This window comes from Apis laboriosa, unplaced genomic scaffold (genome assembly GCF_014066325.1).
Source record: "Apis laboriosa isolate Shangri-la unplaced genomic scaffold, ASM1406632v1 scaffold5_cov152, whole genome shotgun sequence".
NCBI classification, from domain to species: Eukaryota; Metazoa; Arthropoda; class Insecta; order Hymenoptera; family Apidae; genus Apis; species Apis laboriosa.
In genome coordinates, this window is record NW_025223857.1 from 820,103 (window position 1) to 843,400 (window position 23,298).

Genomic DNA, 23,298 nt, shown 5'->3' on the forward strand with positions numbered 1-23,298 from the left:
AATATCGATAAAAAAAAATCTGTGTTCGAAGGCTTCGAGGCCGATCTCAAAGAATTTTATTATTACTATTATCTTCGAACTTATTGAAAAAAAGATACGTCAAAATATGTTCGGAGGGTTATCAAAAAATTCGATCATTCGATCGAGTTTCTCTTTCGAATAATTGAAAATTCAATTGAAATCGATAATTGTCGTTATAATATATCAACGTGATCGAACGTGATCCCGCGATGATGAAGAAAATGAGAAAAACGACAAAGAGGAAACACGATCGATATTTTATTGTTAATGCACGAAATTTAAAAATACTCCCCCACTGCGATAACTATTATACATACTATTTCTTCTGGGCGCGAGAAAAGATTGAGGAGAAAAAAAATAAGGATAAAAGTCGCGTGCGAAAGAATTAAAAAAAAAAAAAAAAAAAAAAAAGAAAAAGAAAGAAATCCGTAGAAAAAGCAAGAAGCTTCGTCGTGGACGGCTCTAAGCCTATTATTTTCTGTGTGTGTGTGAGAAATTGCAAATTATTTATTCCTATAGAGTCTATTCTTATATATATATATATATATATATATATATATCTTTCGACTGAGTTACGCGTCGACTTACCGAAAATAATGTTCGTATTCATATTCGTTCGTAAAACGAATAAATTCAAAGGTAAAAAAAAAAAAGAGATCAACATTTTTCGCTGTATATATGTATGTTTATTCTTAAAAAAAATTATACGGCTATTATATATATATGTATGTGTAAGTATATGTATGTACATACATACATACATACATATATATATAAGTACATTACAAAGTATAAATAAATAAATAAGTTAATAAATAAATAAATATATATATATATATGTATAGAAAAAAAATGAAGAACAAAGATCAGCAAAAAAAAAGAAAAAAAGAATGGAATGTATTAAAAGAATAGCGTATGCTGCATATATGATATTTCAAAGCACATCTGTTTAAGGAATTGTTACAGAATGATTCAATAAATATTATCTTAATACAATTTCATGCTGATAATTCATGGATGAATCGTTAAACATGTACGAGAGAAATTTTCGATTTTCGATATCGATCCAAAAAATATTCTTCATTTATTCATCTAAGTACTTTTAACTATTCTGTACCAAATCATTGTGTACTAATCTGATTTCATTTAATATATTGACTGTTAAGCCTTTGAATCTTGGATTTTACAGTTATTATACCATCCTTCTTCATTTCATCCCTCTTCTTCTCCTCCTCTTTCGAATCTATCATTATCGGTTGATCTATATCGCGTAAAAATATCGTGGATGTCGTTGTCGGAATTGTATTATTATTTTCTTGCATCGATTGCTGAAATCATAAAATTAATTCGAATAAATTCGAGTAAATTTTGTTGATATTCGCTATTTATATAAAGTTCTATTTGTACTATACTAATAGAAAATGATTGCTTATCTTTTAAAAAAAGAAAATAAAAAGACAACGTAAAATTACCTGCATGACGTTTAATAAGAACAGGAAAGCAAGTAAAGTCAAGGCGCTAAGTGCAGCTCCTTTGTCATTTTTATTTTTGTTACTTCTGAAAGTTTATAAAAATTCGATTTAATTTTACTCTGATTATTATATATAAAAGAAATGAATAATAAAAAAAAAAAAAGAAAATTATGAATATTTTATTTCACCCTCGTGAACCATGATAGTATCCTCCATATTCGCCGTGATGATAACCACCAGAACCGCTATGGTACCTATCAATACCAGGATGATAAGGATCATTCAAGCTTCCGAGATTCATCAAGGATTTGAATGTCATCTACAAGAAGAATTGGATCACATTGATGTATTAAATACGAATGGAATATTTGAAACTTTTAAACTCGCGAATTTCATAAATTGTAATATTTCGTAAATTATTTATACAATATATTATTCATCATTTAGGTTATGAAAATTTCAAAAATTCATAAAAATAACAAAAAATCGAATTTCGATCGAATATATTTTTAGCACATTAAGTTTTGAAAGAATCGTCACACAGAAAAACATAAAATGACACAACAGAAGGATAGAAAGTTTCTTACCTTTAGAAAATCGTCGAATGAAAAATTTTCGTCTTTCGCAATATGTATTCGAACTCTTTCAACGACTCGTTAAAGTCAGACTGTTTCGTCGAGAATTGTAACGCTCTGTTCCTTTAAACTTTCTGTTATGGCTCGTAAATTTCTTGACGCTCATTAACGACATCGTCCTCGTGTACACTTTGTTCATGTTTACATCGAATAAATGTACTCATTGTCTCGGAGACAAGGAAAATTTTCACAATCAACGAAGTTCCGGACTCATTATTCTTTCATTCTTTTGACTATGTGTAATTGTACGAGACTAACGAAGCACATAAGTTCAAAATATCGGTTCAAGAAGCAAGTAGGATTTTGGTAAGTATTTCACTTTGTTTGAAAAATGTCATACTACAAAGAAAATACAACTAAGAATATAAAATTTATATGAAAATTTTGCATACCTTTATTCTATTTCTGATGTATTTATGTTGAAAAGTTTCAGTTCGAATTCACTCACTTACTATAAATGCAATTTGCAATTTTCTGAATTTAAAATTTCTGATATCCTTGAGAATGATGTTAAAACGATAAGAGGATTCTGATGTAAGCGAGACAGAAAAATGTATTAAATATATAATATATAAATATTATATTAAATATTATAAATATAAATCAAACTATATCTCGTTTGTGTTGCTATTGCGTTTCTTTCCTTAAATCCTACAAACGAAAATATATTTTGTTGTCGATAAGTTAGATAGCGATTAAAAAATTTTAATCAGCGCCATCTCGTGTTTGGATCACCGAAGCTTCGACTTGTTACTAGCATAGCAGGATGTGCAAGGAGGTATGTAAGTAACCATGACGTCACAGACAAGGAGAGTAATATTGTGCGAGAAGGACAGAAAAACTATTATTTTTACATACAATTGACGCAACATTGAAAATTCATTAATTACTCATTTATTATTAAAAATTCCCGTACTTTTAAGATCGCATCCTAAAGATAGAACTTGAAACAAGTTTCTCATATAAATTTTAATATGAGATTCTTTCTAATTAATTATTTATTAGCGATTATTTTGGCAAATGTTATTCTCGCGAATCTTTAATCCGTGACCGAGTAAGAAATGATCGATTTATTTGTTCAAACGAGAAAGAAGTTATAAATGAAAATTATACGTGAAACTAAAGAAGGGTATAACGTTTCAAATGCATATATTTATATTTAGAAATTGATCCTTTAATAATAAGAAATTAGTAAAAAACGCATTGAATGTCGGTAACGTCGATCCATATATGGCGCTTTAATCGTTAATAAATAATTAATGGAAAAGAAATTATCGTTAAAATCCATATGAGAAAATTGTCTGAGATCTTAGTTTCGAGATAAAAGTCTAAAAGTGCAAAAGTTTTTAGTGAAAAATGAATAATTAATTAATTTTCAACGTTGCGTCAATTATATTAGAAAATATTAGGAGCTACATAACCAAAAATAGTGGCACGCTTTCTCCATCCTTCTCGATTAGTGTTGCTCTCCTTTTTTATAGTATACCTCTTTGCACATTCTGTTATGCTAGTAATAAATTGGAACTTCGGAGATCCAAACGCGAGATGGCGCTGATTAAAATTTTTTGATCAGTTATCTAATTTATCGGCAAAATATACTTTATGTTTTTATACGTTCAACATACATATATTTTAAAGTATATTATAAAAGATACGAAGTTATAGAGCCGATTCTTTTCACTGTAAAGTAACAAGATTGAAATTATGTTTCTTTGTTAACATTGTATAAATGTTTCAGTGTAAATGAATTTGGAAAATTAAAAAAAAATACTAGATGATTTATCAGTAAGATCGTTTATTAACTTCAATTTAAATGTCATCGTACCGCATACATCATACATACAACTTACATCTAAGTGATACGCTAACTGAGCTAAATAGATCTTGGCTATTGTGAAAAACTCCACCCGTGTATGTGTATTTATGTGTATACATATATAACGCTTATATACAATGAAAAATTTTTAGCGGGTGATGAAACAAACACAATATCCTGAGACGTTAACTCGTACAAATATAAAAGAAAAGAGAATTCAAATTTCCTTGAACTCCTCCTCGAACAATATTAGAAAGGAGTTAAAGAAACGTGAAATGATTTACCAGATTTCAAACTTTCAACTATTTTAAAATCATCTTCCTCCACAAAATGAAGAAAATGTCTCGTTGAATGCGAATAAGTGAAAAATTAAATATGAAGGATTGGCTTGAACATGACAATAGAAAACGAAGAAAAGACAAGTTGAAAGAATCAAAACTGATTTGGATTGAGATATAAATATATCGTAAACATTTTTAAATGGAAATTGATTTTAAATGAAAAAACTTGTCTTTCCTTTACATAGTAGTTCTTCGGGTTTCGATTACGCGCTAATTCTATGTCTTTCAATAAATAGAAATAAATATCATGATTATCGTAGAGATCTATTCAAACGATACATGGTTTGTCCAGATCTGGAATCTCATTCAGTCTACTTCTACATTAAAATGTATACGTTCCCCGCTAGAGTGCACGGCCTCTTCTTTCAGCTCTGTCACGAACTCCTTTCGCGCAAATAAGGAATTCAGAAATTCTGGAAGACTTTTAGAAAGTTTCGTATAAATCACCGGTATTGCGAATCATTAATCAAGAAATTACTCTATACAGTTTCGTAGATTCTAATTAAATCGCGGTTTCATTTCAATTATATTTTTCAACTTGAAATTCGAACTTCTAAGAAAATGATACCAATTCGATCGATGAGACGTAGACAATTCGTCGAACGAGAGGCTCGAGCAGAAGATGGCCATTGTGTGGTTTGGTCTCGATACGGTTCTCGAACATAAAGCTACTCTTTCGTCGGTCTCCAATACGATTTAAACCTTAGGATGCGATATCTGGTTTAATAACAAATTCCGTAAAATTCCAATATTCTTCTTCGAAATTTCAAATGGAATCCCTCGTCGAATTTGATTTAAAAAAAATCGAAAGAATTGAAAGTATCAGGTATCAATCCAGCTCCATCTAAATCGTACTTGAACGGACTCGAAACGGGTTTTCATACGGCGTTGCAATCCATGAACAGGGTTCTACAGTCCTCGCCGGTGCGCCCGCGTCGTCCAGCCTCGTACAGCGCCTCGAAACCTACTCCGCTTTGTCTTTGGAGAAGATAGCTCGTCGCGTATCTTGAAAAAAATAATTATATCATTATTTCAACGAATGGTGAATCGAATAATTAAGAGAAAGTATCGTTTTAGAGAGGTTATGGGCTTACGATCCAAGTTGACAGAAGATAGATGACGTTCCTTGAGCATCCGCTACGCATTCCGCACTCGCTTCGCAGAGGGCTCTCTCGGCGCATCCACGTTGACCTTCGTCCTCGGCACGGCCAACGTTGTTAAACGATTTCACTGATCTCATGTAGCCCTGAAAATAAGAAATAATAAATAAATTTGTTCACAAGTTGAAACGAAAAAAAAGGAAAGAGGAGAAATTTCCAAGATTGAGGTTACCTTTAGCATGGAAATGGAGGCGACGGCAGCTTCCGAAACTGTATCCCGTCTTCCCATTGATCTGGCCGTCAAAGAACGATGAGAGAACGATGTCTTCAACGCGTCCAATAGATTGATCACTATGCTGATGAACTGTTTTCGAAAGAAATGATTTAAATAATGAGATAATATCGTGAAATAATATCGAGAAAAGAGTAAATAAGGTAAAGAAGCGTCTACACGTGAAAAAGCATATATATATATTTTCATTTTACTTATTTTTTTGACTCGTCAACGTTTCGTCAAATTCTCTGATCGTTTCAAATGTTTCAATGTGTCTCATAATTTTGAAATAATAAATCGTTTTTCTTGTAGTCGAAACGTCAATCAGAGAGAAAAAAAAAAGCAAAATTGTTCATGTACAATGTATGTGTACGATCACGTACTAACCTCGGAAGCGTTTTTAGCCATAACAGCAACCTGATCGGGATCTCTGCCCTGTCCTAGAAACGCGCCCAGCACCGCAGTCAAAATGCCCTAAACAACCGACACCAGCCATGTGCTCTAAGTTGACGTCCTCTGATGATGATTATTTACAAGAAGAAGAGTCGAGTCTGTGTAAACTTTTTTACACCCAAGCGACAGATCTTGTCGAGGAGAGTATCGTTTTTTTCTTTTTTTCCTTTTCTTTTTTTTTTTAATTAATTACACGAAATCACAACAACATACGATCGATTTGATTCGAATTCGTAATATGTATATATATATATATATATATTAAATCGAAAGGGAATTACGCGGTTTAGAAAACGTAAAGATCGTTAACGTGATCAGTGTTCCCTTAATTGATTAAGGGGACAATGGAGCTCGTTAACAGGATTAACGATTCGCGTCGTACGCCCGCTGTGATTTCTATTCAAAAATAATTTTGTAATAACAAAAGAGAAAGAGAGAGAAAAAAAAAGGTAGAAACATATATATATATATGTATAAAGCGACGATATTATTTTACAATACGTGCACGGATACGTCGCGTCTTTCCAACGAAAGAGAGAAAGAGAGACAAACTAGCGATTATTCCTTCTCGAAATTCTATTATTGTGTATTTGAGAGGAGGAAGAGACAAACTCTCTGTGTTCTGCTCCGCGTCATGCTCAGCGATGTACAGTCTACAGCATGTATATATGCGTTACCAATTCTAATTAGCTATCCAAATGTACAGCAAATATATGTGTGTATATGTGTGTATGATGTGTGTATGTGTGTGTGTGTGTCTCTGGATAATTATTCTACGTTAAGGAACGATTCCATGGTAAAAAGAAAACTACAAATGGAAATTGTATAAATGAGTATATACGCTTGATCATCACATGTATAATACCATGGAATAATTCAGTTGTATTCTACTGTTTGTAGCGAGTTTGACCTAAATCGCAATACAGTCAGTTCGGCTCATGCTTGCTTTCATTTATGCGACCCGGATCAAGATGAAAGTCTCGGAAACACTTGTCTTGTTCCTGTTGTGCGGGACCGTTTCGAGCAATCATCAAGATTGCTTTCTAATTCGTGTTTCTTAATTTCGGTAAATATTCAGGTTCAGCTGATCGTATTTATCAATAGAGGTATCGTTACCTAAAATATATATATTTGATTCGCAGATAAATCGGTGTTGAAGCGGAAATGACCGTAATTAACAGGGGAGAAACAAGGATGCCACAATGTTTGGGATACCGCACATACCTGCATGGGACTGCTTTGGTTATCAACCTTGTCGATACCGTCCACGGACTGTTGAGGACCTCCTAAAAGAGCGGTGAGCACCCTCAGCCCCACAGACAACAAATTTGCCCAGGGGCTTGCCGGTGCCCCGTCGTCGATCTCGTTCTTGCTCGGGCCCGTCACTCCGCCCGTTTGACCCAGGATCATCTGCATCAGCATGCTCAACATGTTCGACCACGAGAACCCGGTACTGCCACCTTCCTGATCAAACGGAAGAGGATTCGTCAACAATTTATGAAGATTTATGATGATTTTGAGGAGAATGAAACGTGAAGAAGGAGGGAATAATTGAATGAAATATTGTAGAAATTGAATGTAACGATAATTTACTTGAATCTGATTGGTACTAATGTCGTCTAGGTCATCGAGGGCGACCTTCTTCATTGCATTCGGCTTTTCTGCGAATTTCCTCTCGTCTCTGACCTGCTGTTGGAACTGTTGCGGATACTGAGTGTGCTGTGGCAGAGTGGCTGCTTGTCCAAGAACAAGCGCCATCAAGCATAGCGATATGCATTGCATATGATTCATTCTGGAAAAAAAGGAAAGAAGAGAGAAATTGAAAGAAATTATTCGAGGATCAAAAAATTAATGAATGGAGAAAGAAAGAAAGGGAATGACACAACGCTCTTCGTTATTTTGAATGATTCAAAAAAGAGAAAGTAAGAGCGAATTTAATGAAGATTCCAAATTCACTGTTTCGAAACACATATCCCAGATACAATTTATTAACATATTTCATCTTTTCTATTAATTTATTTTCTTTCTCTTCAAACAACTATGATTTAATTTAATTACAATCGATTACAAATACAAGTCAAGATTGAAATTTTAAAAAGAACCCAAGTATTTACAAAATGATGTTAATTTAATATTCCATGTCGATTATCTCGAGTGTACAATATTTTTTTTCATTATTTTTCCAAAAAAAAAAAAAAAGAAAGAAAGAGGGATAGAAAGAGAAGATCAATCTTCTTCGAGAAGATTGTATCGGTAACCTTGATCCGAGTGGAGGAGCGATAAAAAAAAAGTGATCATGCGTGTATAAGCAAAGAAAGATCGTCGAGCGGTAAGAAAGTGTGTCAGAGCGGTTAAGGTCATCCTGGTAGCACCAGGTAGCCCACTTCTCGATCGAAGCTACCGGTTTGTTGAACTCGAGGGATACCGTTATCTGAAAACGCGGTCGCGACCTACTGTCGTGTTCAATCTCCTAGACTGCAGTCACTGACCTCCTAAACGAAAGACAAACAAATAATATGAGAGGAAAAGGAAAAAGAGAAATGAAAGAAAAAAAAAAAAAAAAAAAAAAGAAAGAAAAGAATCGAAGAAACCATTGAGATTGTGAAAATTTAATCTAAGTTAAAATTATTTTATTTAAAAATAATAAAATTTTCGACGGATAAAAACAAATGGAATTTTTGATAAATGTTCGAAAGAATTGAAGAAAAGGATAAAGGAATTGATAGAATAATTGATACGTTTTAAATTTATACAAGTTTGTTATTTATAAGAAAAGAATTTAAAAAAAATTGTCATTTAATTTACCTTAGATTAGTAAGAGAAAAATTGTATAAGTATATACAAATAAAATTAAAAACTATTTTGAGAGTTTAAAAGTAAATAGGAAAAATGTTGAAGAAAATATGCCTTTCGAAAACGGTACTTTTCCGGCAACGCCGGAAAGATCACCAACTAATTCTAACTGTAGACAACACCTGTAAAAAAGTACTTTTTATCTGTTAAAAACATGTTTCTTCGTTCGATAATTTTTCAATCCTATTTCAAATTAATTTAAAAGGATTTCTAATTTTATTCTTTTCATATAAAACATTCGAGTCCTTTATCTTACTTACTACTATTAAAAAAATAATATTTAAGATTATGTTTAAAATTTTTGTAATTCTACAAACAATTGACTTCTATTTTTGAAAATATATTTTTCTAGTTTTAAATGACACAAGTACGAAAGTAAAGTCATTTATCTAAATTTGAATCGCAAAAAAAAAGTGCTCGTTCGAAATGAAAAATTAGCGGTCATTTTATTCGTTACTATATAATCAAAGACGATAATAATTACGAAAAATTTTTGAGAATTCGAACGAGGATCGATTAAATCGATTTATTTATTTAAACGTACTGTACTGTACTCACTTCGTTACTTCCAAGTGGATTCCCTTGACACTGACTCTCAGTTCTGAAGATGAAATTCCGTGCGAAGTGTTCTATATAGCTTGTGTACTCACGTGGGGATGAGTTGCACGGCCAATGACCACATACCTTTGGCACTATTTTCAATGGAACGGACCAATCCTCTGCTACTTTAGTCGTTGTCGATCACGAAGGTCTACTTTTCGAATATTCTTTGAGCAGATTTTACGGTTCCGACATTCCATGTGCCTTTTATTTCAAACAAATTCTCTCGTATAAAACAATCCTTCAATTGAACAAATAATTACAAAATTTTTCATTTTTCTTTATTATATTATATAATTTATTATCATTTATGAATTTAAAAATAGAATTCTCATTATAATTTAAATATATTGGATTTTAATTTAAATATTAAAGAAACATATTCTATTATTTCTTTTAATTATAAGGAATTTATAAGAAATTTATAACTGTTCAGAATCAAGCATATGATAGATTGTTTTTTAATATAATTTTTTCATAAAATTTGTTTAAAAAAAATAAATTTCTTAAATATGTAAAGATCTTTAAAGATCTATTCATAATAATAATTTGAAGAATTTTTTCTTTTAGTTTAGAGAAAGATTCCTTTTCTATTTTTGTTTCTTATCGAAACAATATTATTTTCTTTTTCTCTAATCATGATAAGAATTATAATTATATTAGAGATGTCTAAAAAAAAAAAAAAGAAGATATTAAGATATTGATATTTATGAATTAAATTAACTATTTCAAAGATTCTTTAAATATATTTCTAAATTTTGTTCAAAAAAAAAAATAAAAATCACTATGAATATTAAAATATTTCATATCGATAATCTCTTAATCGCTATCTTATAAATAAATTAAATCAAAACAATAATGCATCGATGATTTGACGTTGGTCTGAGCCATTCACTCGTCCACGGCCAGAGGCTTTCCTTTTCTTCTTGAAGGCCCATTTCACGTTGCGTGCACCCTGGACTAGGCGGTCACGATTCATCATAACTGTTTCAGTAGCGGGATGCTGGAGTCATATCTTCTTATTAGGAGCATCTTACTAATCATCGTATATAGAAACGACCTATACTTTACGAGAAATATAAATCAAACAGTCAGTAAATATATAATATGTTTTTCTCTATTATCTCTATTATCTCTATCTAACTGAAATATTTTCAATTGCATTTAAAAATTCTTTAATTCGATCTTTCTGATTAACATAATTGATATTATTAATAAACACGTTCTAAAATATAAATTATTAATTTATTTCAAGATCATTAATAATATTTCGTTAGATGTTTTGCTGCATGTCATAGATATTAATGTAACGGGACTAACGAACGACCTTCAATGAAATGAACTAATTTTGATAAATCTATTGTAACTATTAATAGTTTACTTTCTTCTTTTTTCTATAATACCAAAAATATTTAATTATTTATAATAATTTATTTATAAAATATTATATTATAAATATAATTTATAAAAATATAAAATCAGAGATACTATTCATTCTTAATTTATAATTTATATATATTTTACATATGTATAATTTCTATAATATCAATCTAGACAATTGTTATCAAAAATAGTATATATTTATAAATATATGCATTTTTATCGTTTTACAATTATATTGTCTTATTTTTTAATTATCTTTTCTTTTTTTCTTTTTATATGTTTATCTATTCAATTATTATTAAATAATTCATTAATAAAATGAATTCTATGAAGATATATTTAAAATGCATATATAATGATAATCAAAATAAAAGTAGATTTTTTTCAATAAATTAAAATCTCTGAAAAAAATCTCATGTTTTTAGTAACGGGAACTATTTGAAGATTCGTTAGCGACTTTAAGATTCAAAAGAACGGGAATTCATAACACATACATGATTTGGTATAGACATTTTATATATTTGTAAAGTCAGTTTTGTCTCTCTTTTTATTTCTTTGAAATGCCATATCCTGTACTTTAGCAATATCATGTTCGTTCCTGCCGAATGAATCTTAAAAAATTATCAGTGTTCCGGCATCTATAATAAAACTGAAAAGAATAAGAAATCCAGTCCGCTATTAGACCTTTACTACTGACACAGAAATGCAATGGTATAACAACGAGCAAGAACCAATCATTTCTGTTCATTTTCTTACCTATTTTCTTTATAACTGTTTACTTCGTCACAACTATAATTATTTTATAATAAATTTAATTAAACTTTAATAAATATTATATATTTTTTAATATTTTTTTATATTATTTTGACGAGTAAATTATTCAATATATTTAAATTCTTTTTATTTAAATTCTATATAATTTTTATGTGTTTGTTTTTTTGTTGTTTATTATATAATTTATTATTTGTCAAAAGCAACTTTTTCCACGAATAATCTTCACATTTTGAATAAAAATAATTAAGAAAAGAATCAACAATTACTTATAAGTAACTATTACAGTTATTTATAACTGACATACAAAGTATCGAAATAGCGGGATAACTGATATTGAATGCATTTTATAATTTATATACTGCTTCCTATCTTGCATAATATAAATATATTAATAAATCATTGATTTGAATTTATTAATTTTGATCAGAAATATTATTATTTATTAATTTGATCAGAAATAATTTAATAATTTCGTATTTGAAATAAAAAAATATTATTTATATAATTTTTTATGATATATTTCTTTACATTTGTTAACCAATTAACTTCAAACAAATTGTAAGAATGCATGCCATTGGATATATAAAACATTGATGATCGACATTACGATCCTAACCTTATAGTTCGTGACAAGCAATTTTCGGTGTTATTTGATCGTATTATAAGTCCAAGTGATAGTAAAAAAATAATTATTTATTAAAATGGAATGTTTAATTGGTATTCAATTTAAAGATTTTGTGTTAGTTGCGGCTGATATGACTACAGCTCAATCCATTATGGTTATGAAAAATGGTAAGGAATTATATATGCTTGATTATAACCTGAATGTAATTTGTTTACTTCATTATTAGTTCATTTTGTTCTTTTATTATTGTTTCCATATTAAACTTATATATATAAATATATATATATAATTTAGAATAATTAGAATATTTTATTTATTTTTTATTTATATATAGAAATAGAATAACAATTTTTTTGCAATAAATGCAAGTCATTTAAATTACTAATTATATTATTTCAGATGAAGAAAAGATTCATAAAATGTCTGATAAGCTTATTATGGCAGTATCAGGAGAATCTGGAGATACTACACAATTTTCAGAATACATAGGGAAGAATATACAACTTTATAAAATGAGAAATGGTTATGAATTATCTCCAAAAGCAGCTGCATTATTTACTAGAAGAAATTTGGCAGATTATCTTAGAAGTAGAACACCATATTTTGTCAATTTATTAATGGCTGGTTATGATGATAATACTGGACCAGAATTATACTTCATTGATTATTTAGCATCATGTGTTAAGGTGCCTTATGCATCACATGGTTATGGAGGCTTTTTCTCTCTTTCTATTTTGGATAGATATCATAAATATGGTAATAAAATAAATATAGAAATCAAATTTATATTGATATTTATTTGAACATAGTAACATCATTGTAAATTCTTTATCAAAAATCTATTATTCATGCTACTTTGTATTATAGATTCAACAGAAGAAGAAGCATATACACTAATGAAACGATGTGTTAGGGAAATACATAAGAGATTGATAGTTAATCTTCCAAACTTTAAGATACAAAAAGTATCTAAGGAAGGTATAAAAGAATTGGAACCTATCACAGCAAAAAATTTGGCAATAGAAGATGCCGATAAAGCATAACGTATTTGTTTTTATTTACATTATTTGTAATATTATCAATACAAGAAATAAAGATATTAAAAGTATCTTATACTTATTCTTTGAATAGAAATCTATAAATAATTATTTTAAAAAAATGGATATATAAATGAAAAGAATATAATTTTATTATATTTTCAAAAATGTTTACAAATTTTTCTAACTATACATATTCTACAAAATTTATTTTTCATAAATTTCATAAATTAAAACAATTATAGATTATAAAAAAATTATATGTATCTGATAAAATTACAAGTTCATAAAATAATAATAAATTCAAAGAATTATTTGTAATTGTAATTTTAAATATTTTGTAGTTTTAAAAAAATAGACAAAGATTTTTTATCAGAGATTTTAAATCAATTCGACTATAAGTCTAATTTTTATGATAATAGATTTTATTTTATATAAGAATAAAAAATTTTAATCTAATTTTTTGTTTTACGGTTGGAAAAATGAAAAATTTTTCAATTAAAATTGATATTTATGAATATCAAAATTAATTGATATTTATGATATGCATAATATTAATGTAAATTCTTATTTACTCAAAATTTTATAAAAAACAATTTAATTAAAAAAGAGGATATTTATTTCCGTCCTTAGATAACTGCTCTATAAATTATTATTAATCTTTTCATATGTATTGACATTCATGAAAAGCAATACAAATATGAAATAAGTTATAAATCATTGATTCAATTGAATTTAAATATATGGATACTAATTATATTAATAATAACCAAATGATTATTTCACAGTGTGCATGTAAGACAATTACATATTGACACTTTTAAATTTCATGATTGTACAGCTTGAGCGTAAGACAAACTATCTTTTTTTTTTTTTTTTTTTTTCTATATAAGATAAATTTAGAATAACAGCATAATAAAAATGCTGAAAATTTTATTACACTGATCACCTTAAATATTATGTATCTTTTTTCATTTCTACTTGTGTTTGAGCCGATTTTTCCGTTTGTATCGTATTAATTGGATGATCTTCATAACTGAAAAAGATGTATTATTTAGATTTACAATCTATAATGTTTCAAAATAATTTTAAATATGAAAAATATAAATGAAATATTTATTAATACGTACGAAAATAATGCTTTCAAGTCGCCTTTGACTAATGCTAGAAGCAGAGGAGTACCTAAACAAGCAGGTACCAAATATAACAGAGCTGGTTGTGCGTGATTAAATAAATGCATAATGAGCATTGTAGCTAACAGTCCCATGAAATATGCAAAAAATGTCGAATAAAAATAGACATTTGTTTTTCTACTCAAACTATTATCAAATCGCAATAAAAGAGCAATGAAAATTCCTGGCAAAACGATGTCACCTAAACCCAGCATGGCAAAATTGCTAGCTGTAAGTCCTTTCTCCAATATATCTTGAGGAAACACTAACTTAATTGGTACTTCAAACGATCTCGCGACTGTTACCATTACATCTGTACCAAATACCCAAAATGCATCATAAAACAAGAGTCCACAAAGCAAAATACATCCTGTTACAAAATTGTTCACATGTAACAATTCTACACCATTAATCGCAAATGCAATTCCAAATAAATTATTGGCAATCCAATGCTGTAAAATTAAAATAATAATAATAATTAAAAATTGTTTCAACTAAAAATATACTTCTATTTAAAAAAAATTAATATTTGTTAATATTATTACCTTTTTTAGAAAATACCAAGTTCCAATAAGGGAACAACATATTAGACAAACAATATCATGAAGGTTAAATTTATAATTGATAATATGTTCTGCCTTGTCACCTTCACCCCTAGTGAATAATATGTGATAATGAGTTTTTGGAATTGCAGCAGGTACTAGTGATGAAATTAAAGGACTGCAATTATAATTATAATATGTAATTTCAAGACCATTTGAAAAATATAACTATTAGATCTAAAGTTATACCTGGTAAGATGACACAAAGATAAGATTCCTAAGAAAAAAAAATATGCAGCTAAGATTTGATTAACTAACTCCTTGTCAAATATCTGAAAATGATAAAAATGCCTTTAAATTGGATTAAATAAATTTTTTATGTAAATATTATTTATTCATCTCTTCTTACCTTATATAATACATACAGTCCAACTAATGTAATACTGGAAATAAAAGGAAATATTGCTGCTTCTTTGCGAGACATTGTATCTGGCTGCTCTCCACTTTTTTTACATTGTTGCTATTACACATAAAAAATTATTTAATATTTTTTTATTTAAACATAAATATTATTTAATATTTTAAATATATAAATGAATATTATATGAAATAGAATATTTTTTTTAATAAAATTTTAAAAACTTATAAATAAATTTTCAAATTTAATTAATAAATAGACATTTTATAATGTATACATTCACAAAAAATACATTGTTAGTTTTTAAATTTATTAAATATCATATTAATTGAAAATCAAAAATATTATTTGTAGTAAAGATTATTATTTTAATATTACTAATTTGAAAATTAATTTAATAATTTTTTTAAAATTAGATAAGACCAAAATTTCTTCGACATACGCGTGTAAAACATATGTCAAACGCGTGGCTAACCTGCTGCTCCTTATGGTGTTTAACAGCTTGGTAACTACCAAAGAAGATAGGTAAAATAGCCATAATTATCAAGCTTCCATAAGCAAGGGCCATTCCCTCAGATGTCGAAGATATTCTTCCCGTAATCGCTTCATTATTTTCACTCGCTTCAGCAGTAATTTCATTTACCTCGCTTGCCATCTTGTACTTATTAATTGGACTGTGTGTAGTCAGTTAGTCAGTTGTGTGTAGTCACACAAGTGACACGACTTCAAAAAGAAATCTTTGAAAAAATAATATGAAGATAGATAAACGTACGTTATATTATACAACTATTAAAGTATTAAACAAATAAAAGTTTTATTTATATATAACAAATTTTTGTTATCAATTAATTATTTTGTTAATAATAATTTAGCAAAATATCTTTTTTTTGTAATATATTTATTTTGAATTCAAATAATTATTATTCTATCAATAATTTTTTATGGTTTTTTATTTTAATCTTTTAACATAAATATGATGCAATTTAGTTTTGATATGATTAAAAATATAAATATAAATATTTTAATAATTTATTATTTACATTTTATGTACGATAAAACATTTTATTAAAAACCAACCTTTACATATCTCGACACGTGGACGAATAAATATTATTTGTCTTATACTATAGTACTGTCAAGTTTTATTTTAATAAAGCATTGAGAACTCACGGTGAAAATGACAAATAAGAATTTACAATTGAGTAGTGAAGATTGAAGGAAATTAAAAAGTGGAAAAAATATTTATTATCATTATAAAAATAATTTAATATTTTTTAATATTTTAAATACTAATGTGAAGAAATTTAATTTTGAAATTATATCTTATAAAGAATGCATAGGTTAAAAATGTACATTGTTTTGTAATTTAAAAAAAATGAAAATTTTATTTGAATAGTTTTTTTATTCATGTGTACAAATAAAAATTAAAAATATTTTCTTTATATATAAGTGCTAATGAACTATTATTATCGAACTATTATATGGTATGTTTTAAAAAAATAAAGATCAAATCCATTTATTTGTTTTTTTATTTTTAATTTTTTTATATAATATACATACATACGTTTATGTATGTGTGTATATGTGCGCGCGTGTTTTCTTTACATCTTTTATTTTTTTCACAGATATCAGTGAATTAAGAAAGTGAATAATGGACACACTGAAAACAAAAAAGGTATTACAGAAAACATTTAATTTATTATTGGAAACAATCAGTATTAGATCTTCAAAATATAAAATAAAAGTTTGTCAAAAGGTACATATCTTTTTACCTCTGAAGAAAGCACATATTTATAAATTGTGATAAACTATTAAAAACTTATGTAGATTAAAAAATAATTTTAAAGTTCAAAATATGAGTTCACATTATATTACTATGGAAAAAAAATTATACCATAGAGGACAAATTGATGTAATAGATATGCCAATACAATTAACTTGTAATTACAAGTATTTCCTTGTTTATGAGGATCAAATATCTAGATTTGTTGTGTTAAAAGGTTTACATGGAAACACTGCAAATGAAGTAGCTGTAAAGTTATTAGATATATTAGCTATTATTGGAGCACCACAGGTTTTACAAAGCAGCAATGGACGCAAATTTGCAGAAGAAGTTGTACAAGAGTTACGTCTTTTATGGAAAGATTTTATGATACTTCATGGAGAAATTATTGAAACCAATGAACGTAATAGAGATTTTAAAAGTTTGCTTGAATGTTGGATAAAGGAAAATCCGACAAAAACATGGCATGAAGCCCTGGTACATATACAGATTTTTCAAAATTCAACATTTCGATGCGAAAATGGAAAAATTCCTTATGATATATTATTTGGAAAAAATGTACATAATGAGTTTCAAAAACAAACTAATATAATAAATTTAAAAAATAATATATGGACAGAAGAAGAATGGGTTGATCTTTTATCAGACAAACAAAATGATGTTAAGAAAGAAAAAAAGCAACAGCTTATAGAAGACTCTGCCTTTACAAACGTCAAAAATATAAAAACTGTAAGTATAATAATAATCTAATTTTTTATATCCAAGAGTTATAGTAATTATTACTGTAATTCATCAGGCAGAAGAATGTGAAAGTGAAGATTCTTGCAATGAAGCCAGGGATGAGCTTCAAATGGACACTCCTGATTTTAATTTTGTAAATGTTAAAAGTGAACCTTTAAACATGCATACAGAAGATTCAATATTTGAGGATGAATTAGGAATAGACAACAGAACCAATATAGAAAATCAAATCAATTTAAAATGTAAAATTTGCCAGAAACAATACATGAAACCTGGTCATTTAAAAAATCATATGAGAACACATATAAAGGGGAAAAAGTTCGAATGTAAATTATGTAACAAAACATTTCATGTTCTAAGTTTATATGAGAAACATATGCGGCAATCTCATAAACAAAATAAATTGTCTCAAAATAGTTTCAATAGAAACAGAAAAAATAGAAATTCACAAGATGAAATAACATTGACCACAAAATTATCTAAGTTAAAAAGTTTTTCAGATTTAAATATTGATGGAACACAATCCAATGAAACAAATGATTGTCCAAAAGCAATAAAAAGTTTAAATCTTCTTAAAGAAAGAAAAAGAATTACTGTAGACAATCGTTCTATGAAAATAAATGGAGAGCCAAGTCTGAAATGTTCATATTGTAATCAAAAATTTAATTTTCCTAGTGTATTAAAAAGGCATATGCGATCTCATACAAACGAAAGACCCTATATTTGTGAAATTTGTAATAAAAGTTTTAAACAATTAGGTCATCTTAGTCAACATTCATTAACGCACAAAGATTATCGTTCTTTTCATTGTGCGGTTTGCGGAGTGAAATTTGAATCATTGAGTTCATTAAAAATCCATACTCAATCGCATAAAGAAAATTACATTATGAAAACTAAAGAGGCTTTCCGTTTATTTGAATGTGATAATTGTAAAAAAGTATTTACCACTAAAAGTGTTTTGGAACGACACATACTTACTCATTCTCATGAACGTCAATTCCCATGCGTAATCTGTGGAAAAAGATTCAAACAAGCAGGACATGTGAAGTCTCATATGTTAGTGCATACAGGTGAACGCAAATTCGAATGTTCAATTTGTAAGAAGAGATTTAGTCTTTCAAATTCTTTAAAGAAACATATGTATGTACATAATGGAGAAAAACCGTATCAATGCGATGTATGTGGTGCACGATTCCTTGAAAAAAGAAATCTAAACGGACATTTAATGACTCATACAAATGAGCGTCCATTTCGCTGTAAAATTTGCGGAAAACGATACACTTTGGCAGATACTTTACGTCGACATATAAGTGCTGCACACGAAGATGGACGTACATATCAGTGTGAGATTTGTGCAAAAATGTTCAAACAACTTGCTCATTTGTCCGTTCATAAAAAAGTACATAACGATGAACGACCATTCCAATGTCATTTATGCGAAAAGAATTTTAAACATAAAAACGTGCTTAAATCTCATTTGGCCATTCATGCAAATGTGAGGCCATTCGAATGCGATATATGCAAAGCTACATTTGTAAGAAAAACAAATTTACAAACACATATTGCATCAGCTCATATGAATGAAAGACCATATGTTTGTACTATTTGTGGAAAACGATTCAAGCAGATTAGTCATTTAAATGGTCATGTGGTAGTACATAGCAATTTAATGCCTTATCAATGCGATTTCTGTGATCGACGATGTAATAGACTTGATAATTTAAAAAAACATATGCGTCTTCATACAAAAAATAAAGAATAAACAGTATAAAGTAATTTTCTGATAAAAGATGTGACATTTCAGTTATATAAAACAAAATAACAAAATAAAATTATCCAAATTTAAATCTATATATGTTATTAGTAAAGAGTCGATTTTTGGAGCTTCCATTTTTTATTTGTAATAACTACTTTTCATTAACTTCAAATTTATTATTTACTTACAATTTATTTGTAATTCTATGTGATTAGTATATGCTATATATTAGTATATGCTTATAGATTTTGAATATTTTTATATCTTATAAGGAATCTCAAATACTTAAAATCTTTATTCTTTTGAAAAAAAAAATTTACATCTTAAATAATTTTAAATAAATTTTAGGATGAAGTCACATAAGTATTAAAATTTTATTGAAATTTCAAAAGAATATAATCATATATTTTAATGTATTTCTTTTTTGTATTTTACTAATTAATATCATATATTTTTTATTTTTTTATTATATTGCAATTTAAAAATTGTAATCAAAATTATATAATTGTATTGTATAAATATAAAAAAGATAAATTTCTAAATCGAGAATAAATTTTTAAGATTTATACATGTATGTATTCTAAGATGTTTTATGTTCAATGGAATTTAGATTAAATTGCGCTAATTGATCATATGTTGTTTTTTAAATAAATACTACTAAAAAAAAAATGTATTTTTATTTTTTAAACTTATATTTATTTGATATTTTGTTTCAAATTTATAAATATCTTACACAAGAAATTAAGTGCAAAATAAATATATTTTCAATTCTTTATTTGAAACATAAGAAAGTAATATTAAAATAATATAGTATGATAAACAAAATTAAATATTTATAGTTGACTAATAAAAAAAATACTAACGCTACATTGATTAGATTGTAAGAACTCGGTGATAACAGCGCTTAATTCATTGTTCTCATACCAGTTCGAAATGGGGTACAACAAGGGATTAAAATTAGGTACAGCGTTTACCATATTAATAGTTTTAGTTGCAATTTATTATAGAAATTCGGAAAATGTTCTCCAAAAACGTTTGCAAGCTTTGATTCATGGTTTAGAAAAACTTGAAAATAAACATGTGATGACTTCACGACCAAAAGTAGCAATAGGTTATGGTGTATGTACTGATGTATATGTCAATGCTAAAGATTTATTGAATTATTCTGAAAAAATTGGGCAACCGCAACATTTCGATGAAATCAACACAGAATTAGAACTTTTAAAAAGTTTTGCCTATTATTTTCGTCATGGAGCTGCTGCAGAGTAAAATTTTTTTTTATATAAATTTTATACATTTTAATAAAAAATTTTTTTTTGTTTAAAATTTTATTTAAATAATTTAAAATAATTTAATTTATTAAAATTTTATTTTTATAAAATATATTTTTTTTTAGAAGATACATGGCAAATAGAACATTGTTTGATGAACTTGTTACCAAAGCTCGTTCATTTCCTTCTTCTTATACTACTATTGGTGGTAATGCAGCAATTATGGCACTAAGATTTGCAAGAGAAGGATGTGATGTGACACTTGCTGCAAAATTAACTAGATCCTTACATCAAATGATACCACAAGTTATTAATATCGTAGGAGGTGAAGTGAAAAGAGATGACATTCACTTAGTAATAGAATATAAACATGGAGATATTTGGGGTCCATATTCTAGTGCCAGAGCTAATAGGTATAATACTTAAAAAGCTTTGGAGAAAATTATATGAAAATATATATGATCATAATAGATCTCCCTAAATAAGTATACCTAAACTATTTCATAGGTACATAATTCACAATGATGCCAATAATCCTAGGATTAGTTCTCTTGATGCATTTGATAATCTTTTGTTAATGTATGAGCCTAATTTACTTGTTATTAGTGGTCTACAAATGATGGATAATTATCCATTTCCCGAAGGTAATTAAAATTTTATTTTTGATTATAAGTTTTATATAAATTTAATAAAATATTTATCAAAATACAGGTGATAGACAAAAACTTTTATATAAGATAAAAAAGCAAATGATGAATCGATCTGTATCAACTAAAATTCATTTTGAAATGGCTTCATTTGCAGAAGATAAATTTCTTTTTGAATTATGTGATTCGATAATACCATATGCTGATAGTTTAGGAATGAATGAACAAGAAATAGCTAATTTGCATAATGCAATGTATTATGGAAATATTTCATTAGTCGCAAATTCAACACCACGTATAGCAACAGTTTTAGATCAAATGCGAACATTATTTAAATTGATACGTATGAGAAGCAAAACTATTGAAAATTCTCGAGAATTAACTAGAATTCATGTACATACATTAGCCTATCAAGCTATATTTACTGTTAAAAGTTCTATATGGAAAAATACTATGGCTGCAGCAGCTAAAGCTTCACTGACAGCTCATAGACATGTATGTGCAACAAGTTATGTAAGTAAATAATTGTTTATAATTTATTAATTATGGAATTAAAATCAGTATATGTATATTTATACATAATTTCAGGTAGACATTAAAAAAGCCGCGTTGATTTTAGATGATAGTTTTTCGACATCAATTGTCGATGGTACTCGGATAGCTCTAGATATTGACAAACCAGTATCTTGTTGGGATGAAATATTAAAAATAGGAAACAAAGATATCCCTATTCAAGTATGTGTTGCACCAGTATTAGTTTGTACCGAAGCGGCGCAAACTGCTGGCGGTGGAGATAATATTTCAAGTGCGGGTCTTGTATTACAAATCTAAAATATTTTATATTTTCAAAATAGTTGAATGACACTGAATTTTCGTATTAGTTTAAGGTAATCACGAAATCTAAAATATTAGATTTCTTTATATTATCAGCTTTGAAATTCTAAATTATAGAATTCATTCCATAAAATATCATTCCATTATGGTCCAAAACATATTATTTTCTGATAGACATATGTTTAGAAATTAAAAAATGACATTATTTTGTTATTTTATTCTGTTAAGGAATATGTTAAAAATCAACAAAGCTTAGAATTAGTATCAAAATAATGATATTAATGATTTTATCTATTTATATATCTTAATTTAAATATGCATAAAAATATGTAGGTATTTTATCTTTTCATGCATAATAAAAGATATATTGGAATCGTGCATAATATCGAATGACATCAAAAAGAAAGTAATAAAAAAATTTTATATATATATATATATATCGTAGAGTTTTTAATATAATTTATATATATATATATATTTGAAGTAACTTTTAACTAAATATTNATAATATATTGATATGAAAATAATATTATATCTTGAAATAATTCTTAAATAATATTTAAGAAATTGTGAAATATTGTTTATCAATATTAGACACACATATACACATACGTGTATTACTTATTTTCAATATACATATAATTCATGTATATTATATCGTGCCATGCAACATTTATATTTCATATTTAATGATTATTGGCAAAAAAATTTTATATTATTAAGTTATCTATTGTATAGAGATCATATATT

The 23,298-nt window shown here is 27.5% G+C and overlaps 6 protein-coding genes and 1 long non-coding RNA gene across 9 annotated transcripts; 4 read left to right on the forward strand and 3 right to left on the reverse strand.

The window, feature by feature from the left end:
* Window positions 1-802: 802 nt before the first annotated feature.
* Window positions 803-2,426, reverse strand: LOC122718192. Its single transcript, XM_043943023.1, has 4 exons — window positions 2,081-2,426; window positions 1,682-1,812; window positions 1,494-1,578; window positions 803-1,349 (listed from the first exon to the last, which is right to left on the reverse strand). Exons 2-4 carry the CDS (start codon window positions 1,810-1,812, stop codon window positions 1,164-1,166), a joined length of 402 nt encoding a protein of 133 aa, XP_043798958.1. The 5' UTR covers window positions 2,081-2,426; the 3' UTR covers window positions 803-1,163.
* Window positions 2,427-3,931: 1,505 nt separating this feature from the next.
* LOC122718190 lies at window positions 3,932-8,166 on the reverse strand. Of its 3 annotated transcripts, none has more exons than XR_006347338.1 (6): window positions 7,337-8,166; window positions 6,047-6,133; window positions 5,618-5,749; window positions 5,380-5,531; window positions 4,854-5,290; window positions 3,932-4,706 (listed from the first exon to the last, which is right to left on the reverse strand). XR_006347338.1 is itself a non-coding variant. In XM_043943021.1 (6 exons), the coding sequence occupies exons 1-6, from the start codon at window positions 7,901-7,903 to the stop codon at window positions 5,164-5,166; spliced, it is 936 nt and encodes a 311-aa protein (XP_043798956.1). In that variant the 5' UTR covers window positions 7,904-8,166; the 3' UTR covers window positions 3,932-5,163. The 3 variants fall into 3 exon arrangements, 2 of the variants coding, with proteins under 2 accessions (XP_043798956.1, XP_043798954.1); XM_043943021.1 differs by having other exon boundaries at window positions 3,932-5,290; window positions 7,337-7,576; window positions 7,706-8,166; XM_043943019.1 differs by having other exon boundaries at window positions 3,932-5,290.
* On the forward strand, window positions 5,619-7,394 carry LOC122718193. The gene is made up of 3 exons (XR_006347339.1): window positions 5,619-5,820; window positions 6,104-7,178; window positions 7,255-7,394. It is a non-coding gene; the product is annotated as an uncharacterized LOC122718193 (long non-coding RNA).
* A 4,168-nt stretch (window positions 8,167-12,334) lies between the features above and the next one.
* Window positions 12,335-13,455, forward strand: LOC122718191 (proteasome subunit beta type-2-like). The gene is made up of 3 exons (XM_043943022.1): window positions 12,335-12,514; window positions 12,747-13,103; window positions 13,215-13,455. The coding sequence occupies exons 1-3, from the start codon at window positions 12,424-12,426 to the stop codon at window positions 13,388-13,390; spliced, it is 624 nt and encodes a 207-aa protein (XP_043798957.1). The 5' UTR covers window positions 12,335-12,423; the 3' UTR covers window positions 13,391-13,455.
* Window positions 13,456-14,038: 583 nt separating this feature from the next.
* Window positions 14,039-16,203, reverse strand: LOC122718189 (minor histocompatibility antigen H13). The gene is made up of 6 exons (XM_043943018.1): window positions 15,992-16,203; window positions 15,508-15,618; window positions 15,348-15,430; window positions 15,102-15,276; window positions 14,515-15,008; window positions 14,039-14,420 (listed from the first exon to the last, which is right to left on the reverse strand). Exons 1-6 carry the CDS (start codon window positions 16,169-16,171, stop codon window positions 14,342-14,344), a joined length of 1,122 nt encoding a protein of 373 aa, XP_043798953.1. The 5' UTR covers window positions 16,172-16,203; the 3' UTR covers window positions 14,039-14,341.
* A 484-nt stretch (window positions 16,204-16,687) lies between these two features.
* Window positions 16,688-20,022, forward strand: LOC122717814 (zinc finger protein 708-like). Its single transcript, XM_043942239.1, has 3 exons — window positions 16,688-17,000; window positions 17,142-18,028; window positions 18,096-20,022. The coding sequence occupies exons 2-3, from the start codon at window positions 17,372-17,374 to the stop codon at window positions 19,800-19,802; spliced, it is 2,364 nt and encodes a 787-aa protein (XP_043798174.1). The 5' UTR covers window positions 16,688-17,000; window positions 17,142-17,371; the 3' UTR covers window positions 19,803-20,022.
* Window positions 20,023-20,718: 696 nt separating this feature from the next.
* LOC122718062 (ADP-dependent glucokinase) lies at window positions 20,719-22,920 on the forward strand. Its single transcript, XM_043942739.1, has 5 exons — window positions 20,719-21,061; window positions 21,193-21,480; window positions 21,575-21,711; window positions 21,779-22,227; window positions 22,303-22,920. The coding sequence occupies exons 1-5, from the start codon at window positions 20,730-20,732 to the stop codon at window positions 22,543-22,545; spliced, it is 1,449 nt and encodes a 482-aa protein (XP_043798674.1). The 5' UTR covers window positions 20,719-20,729; the 3' UTR covers window positions 22,546-22,920.
* The last annotated feature ends 378 nt before the right edge of the window (window positions 22,921-23,298 follow it).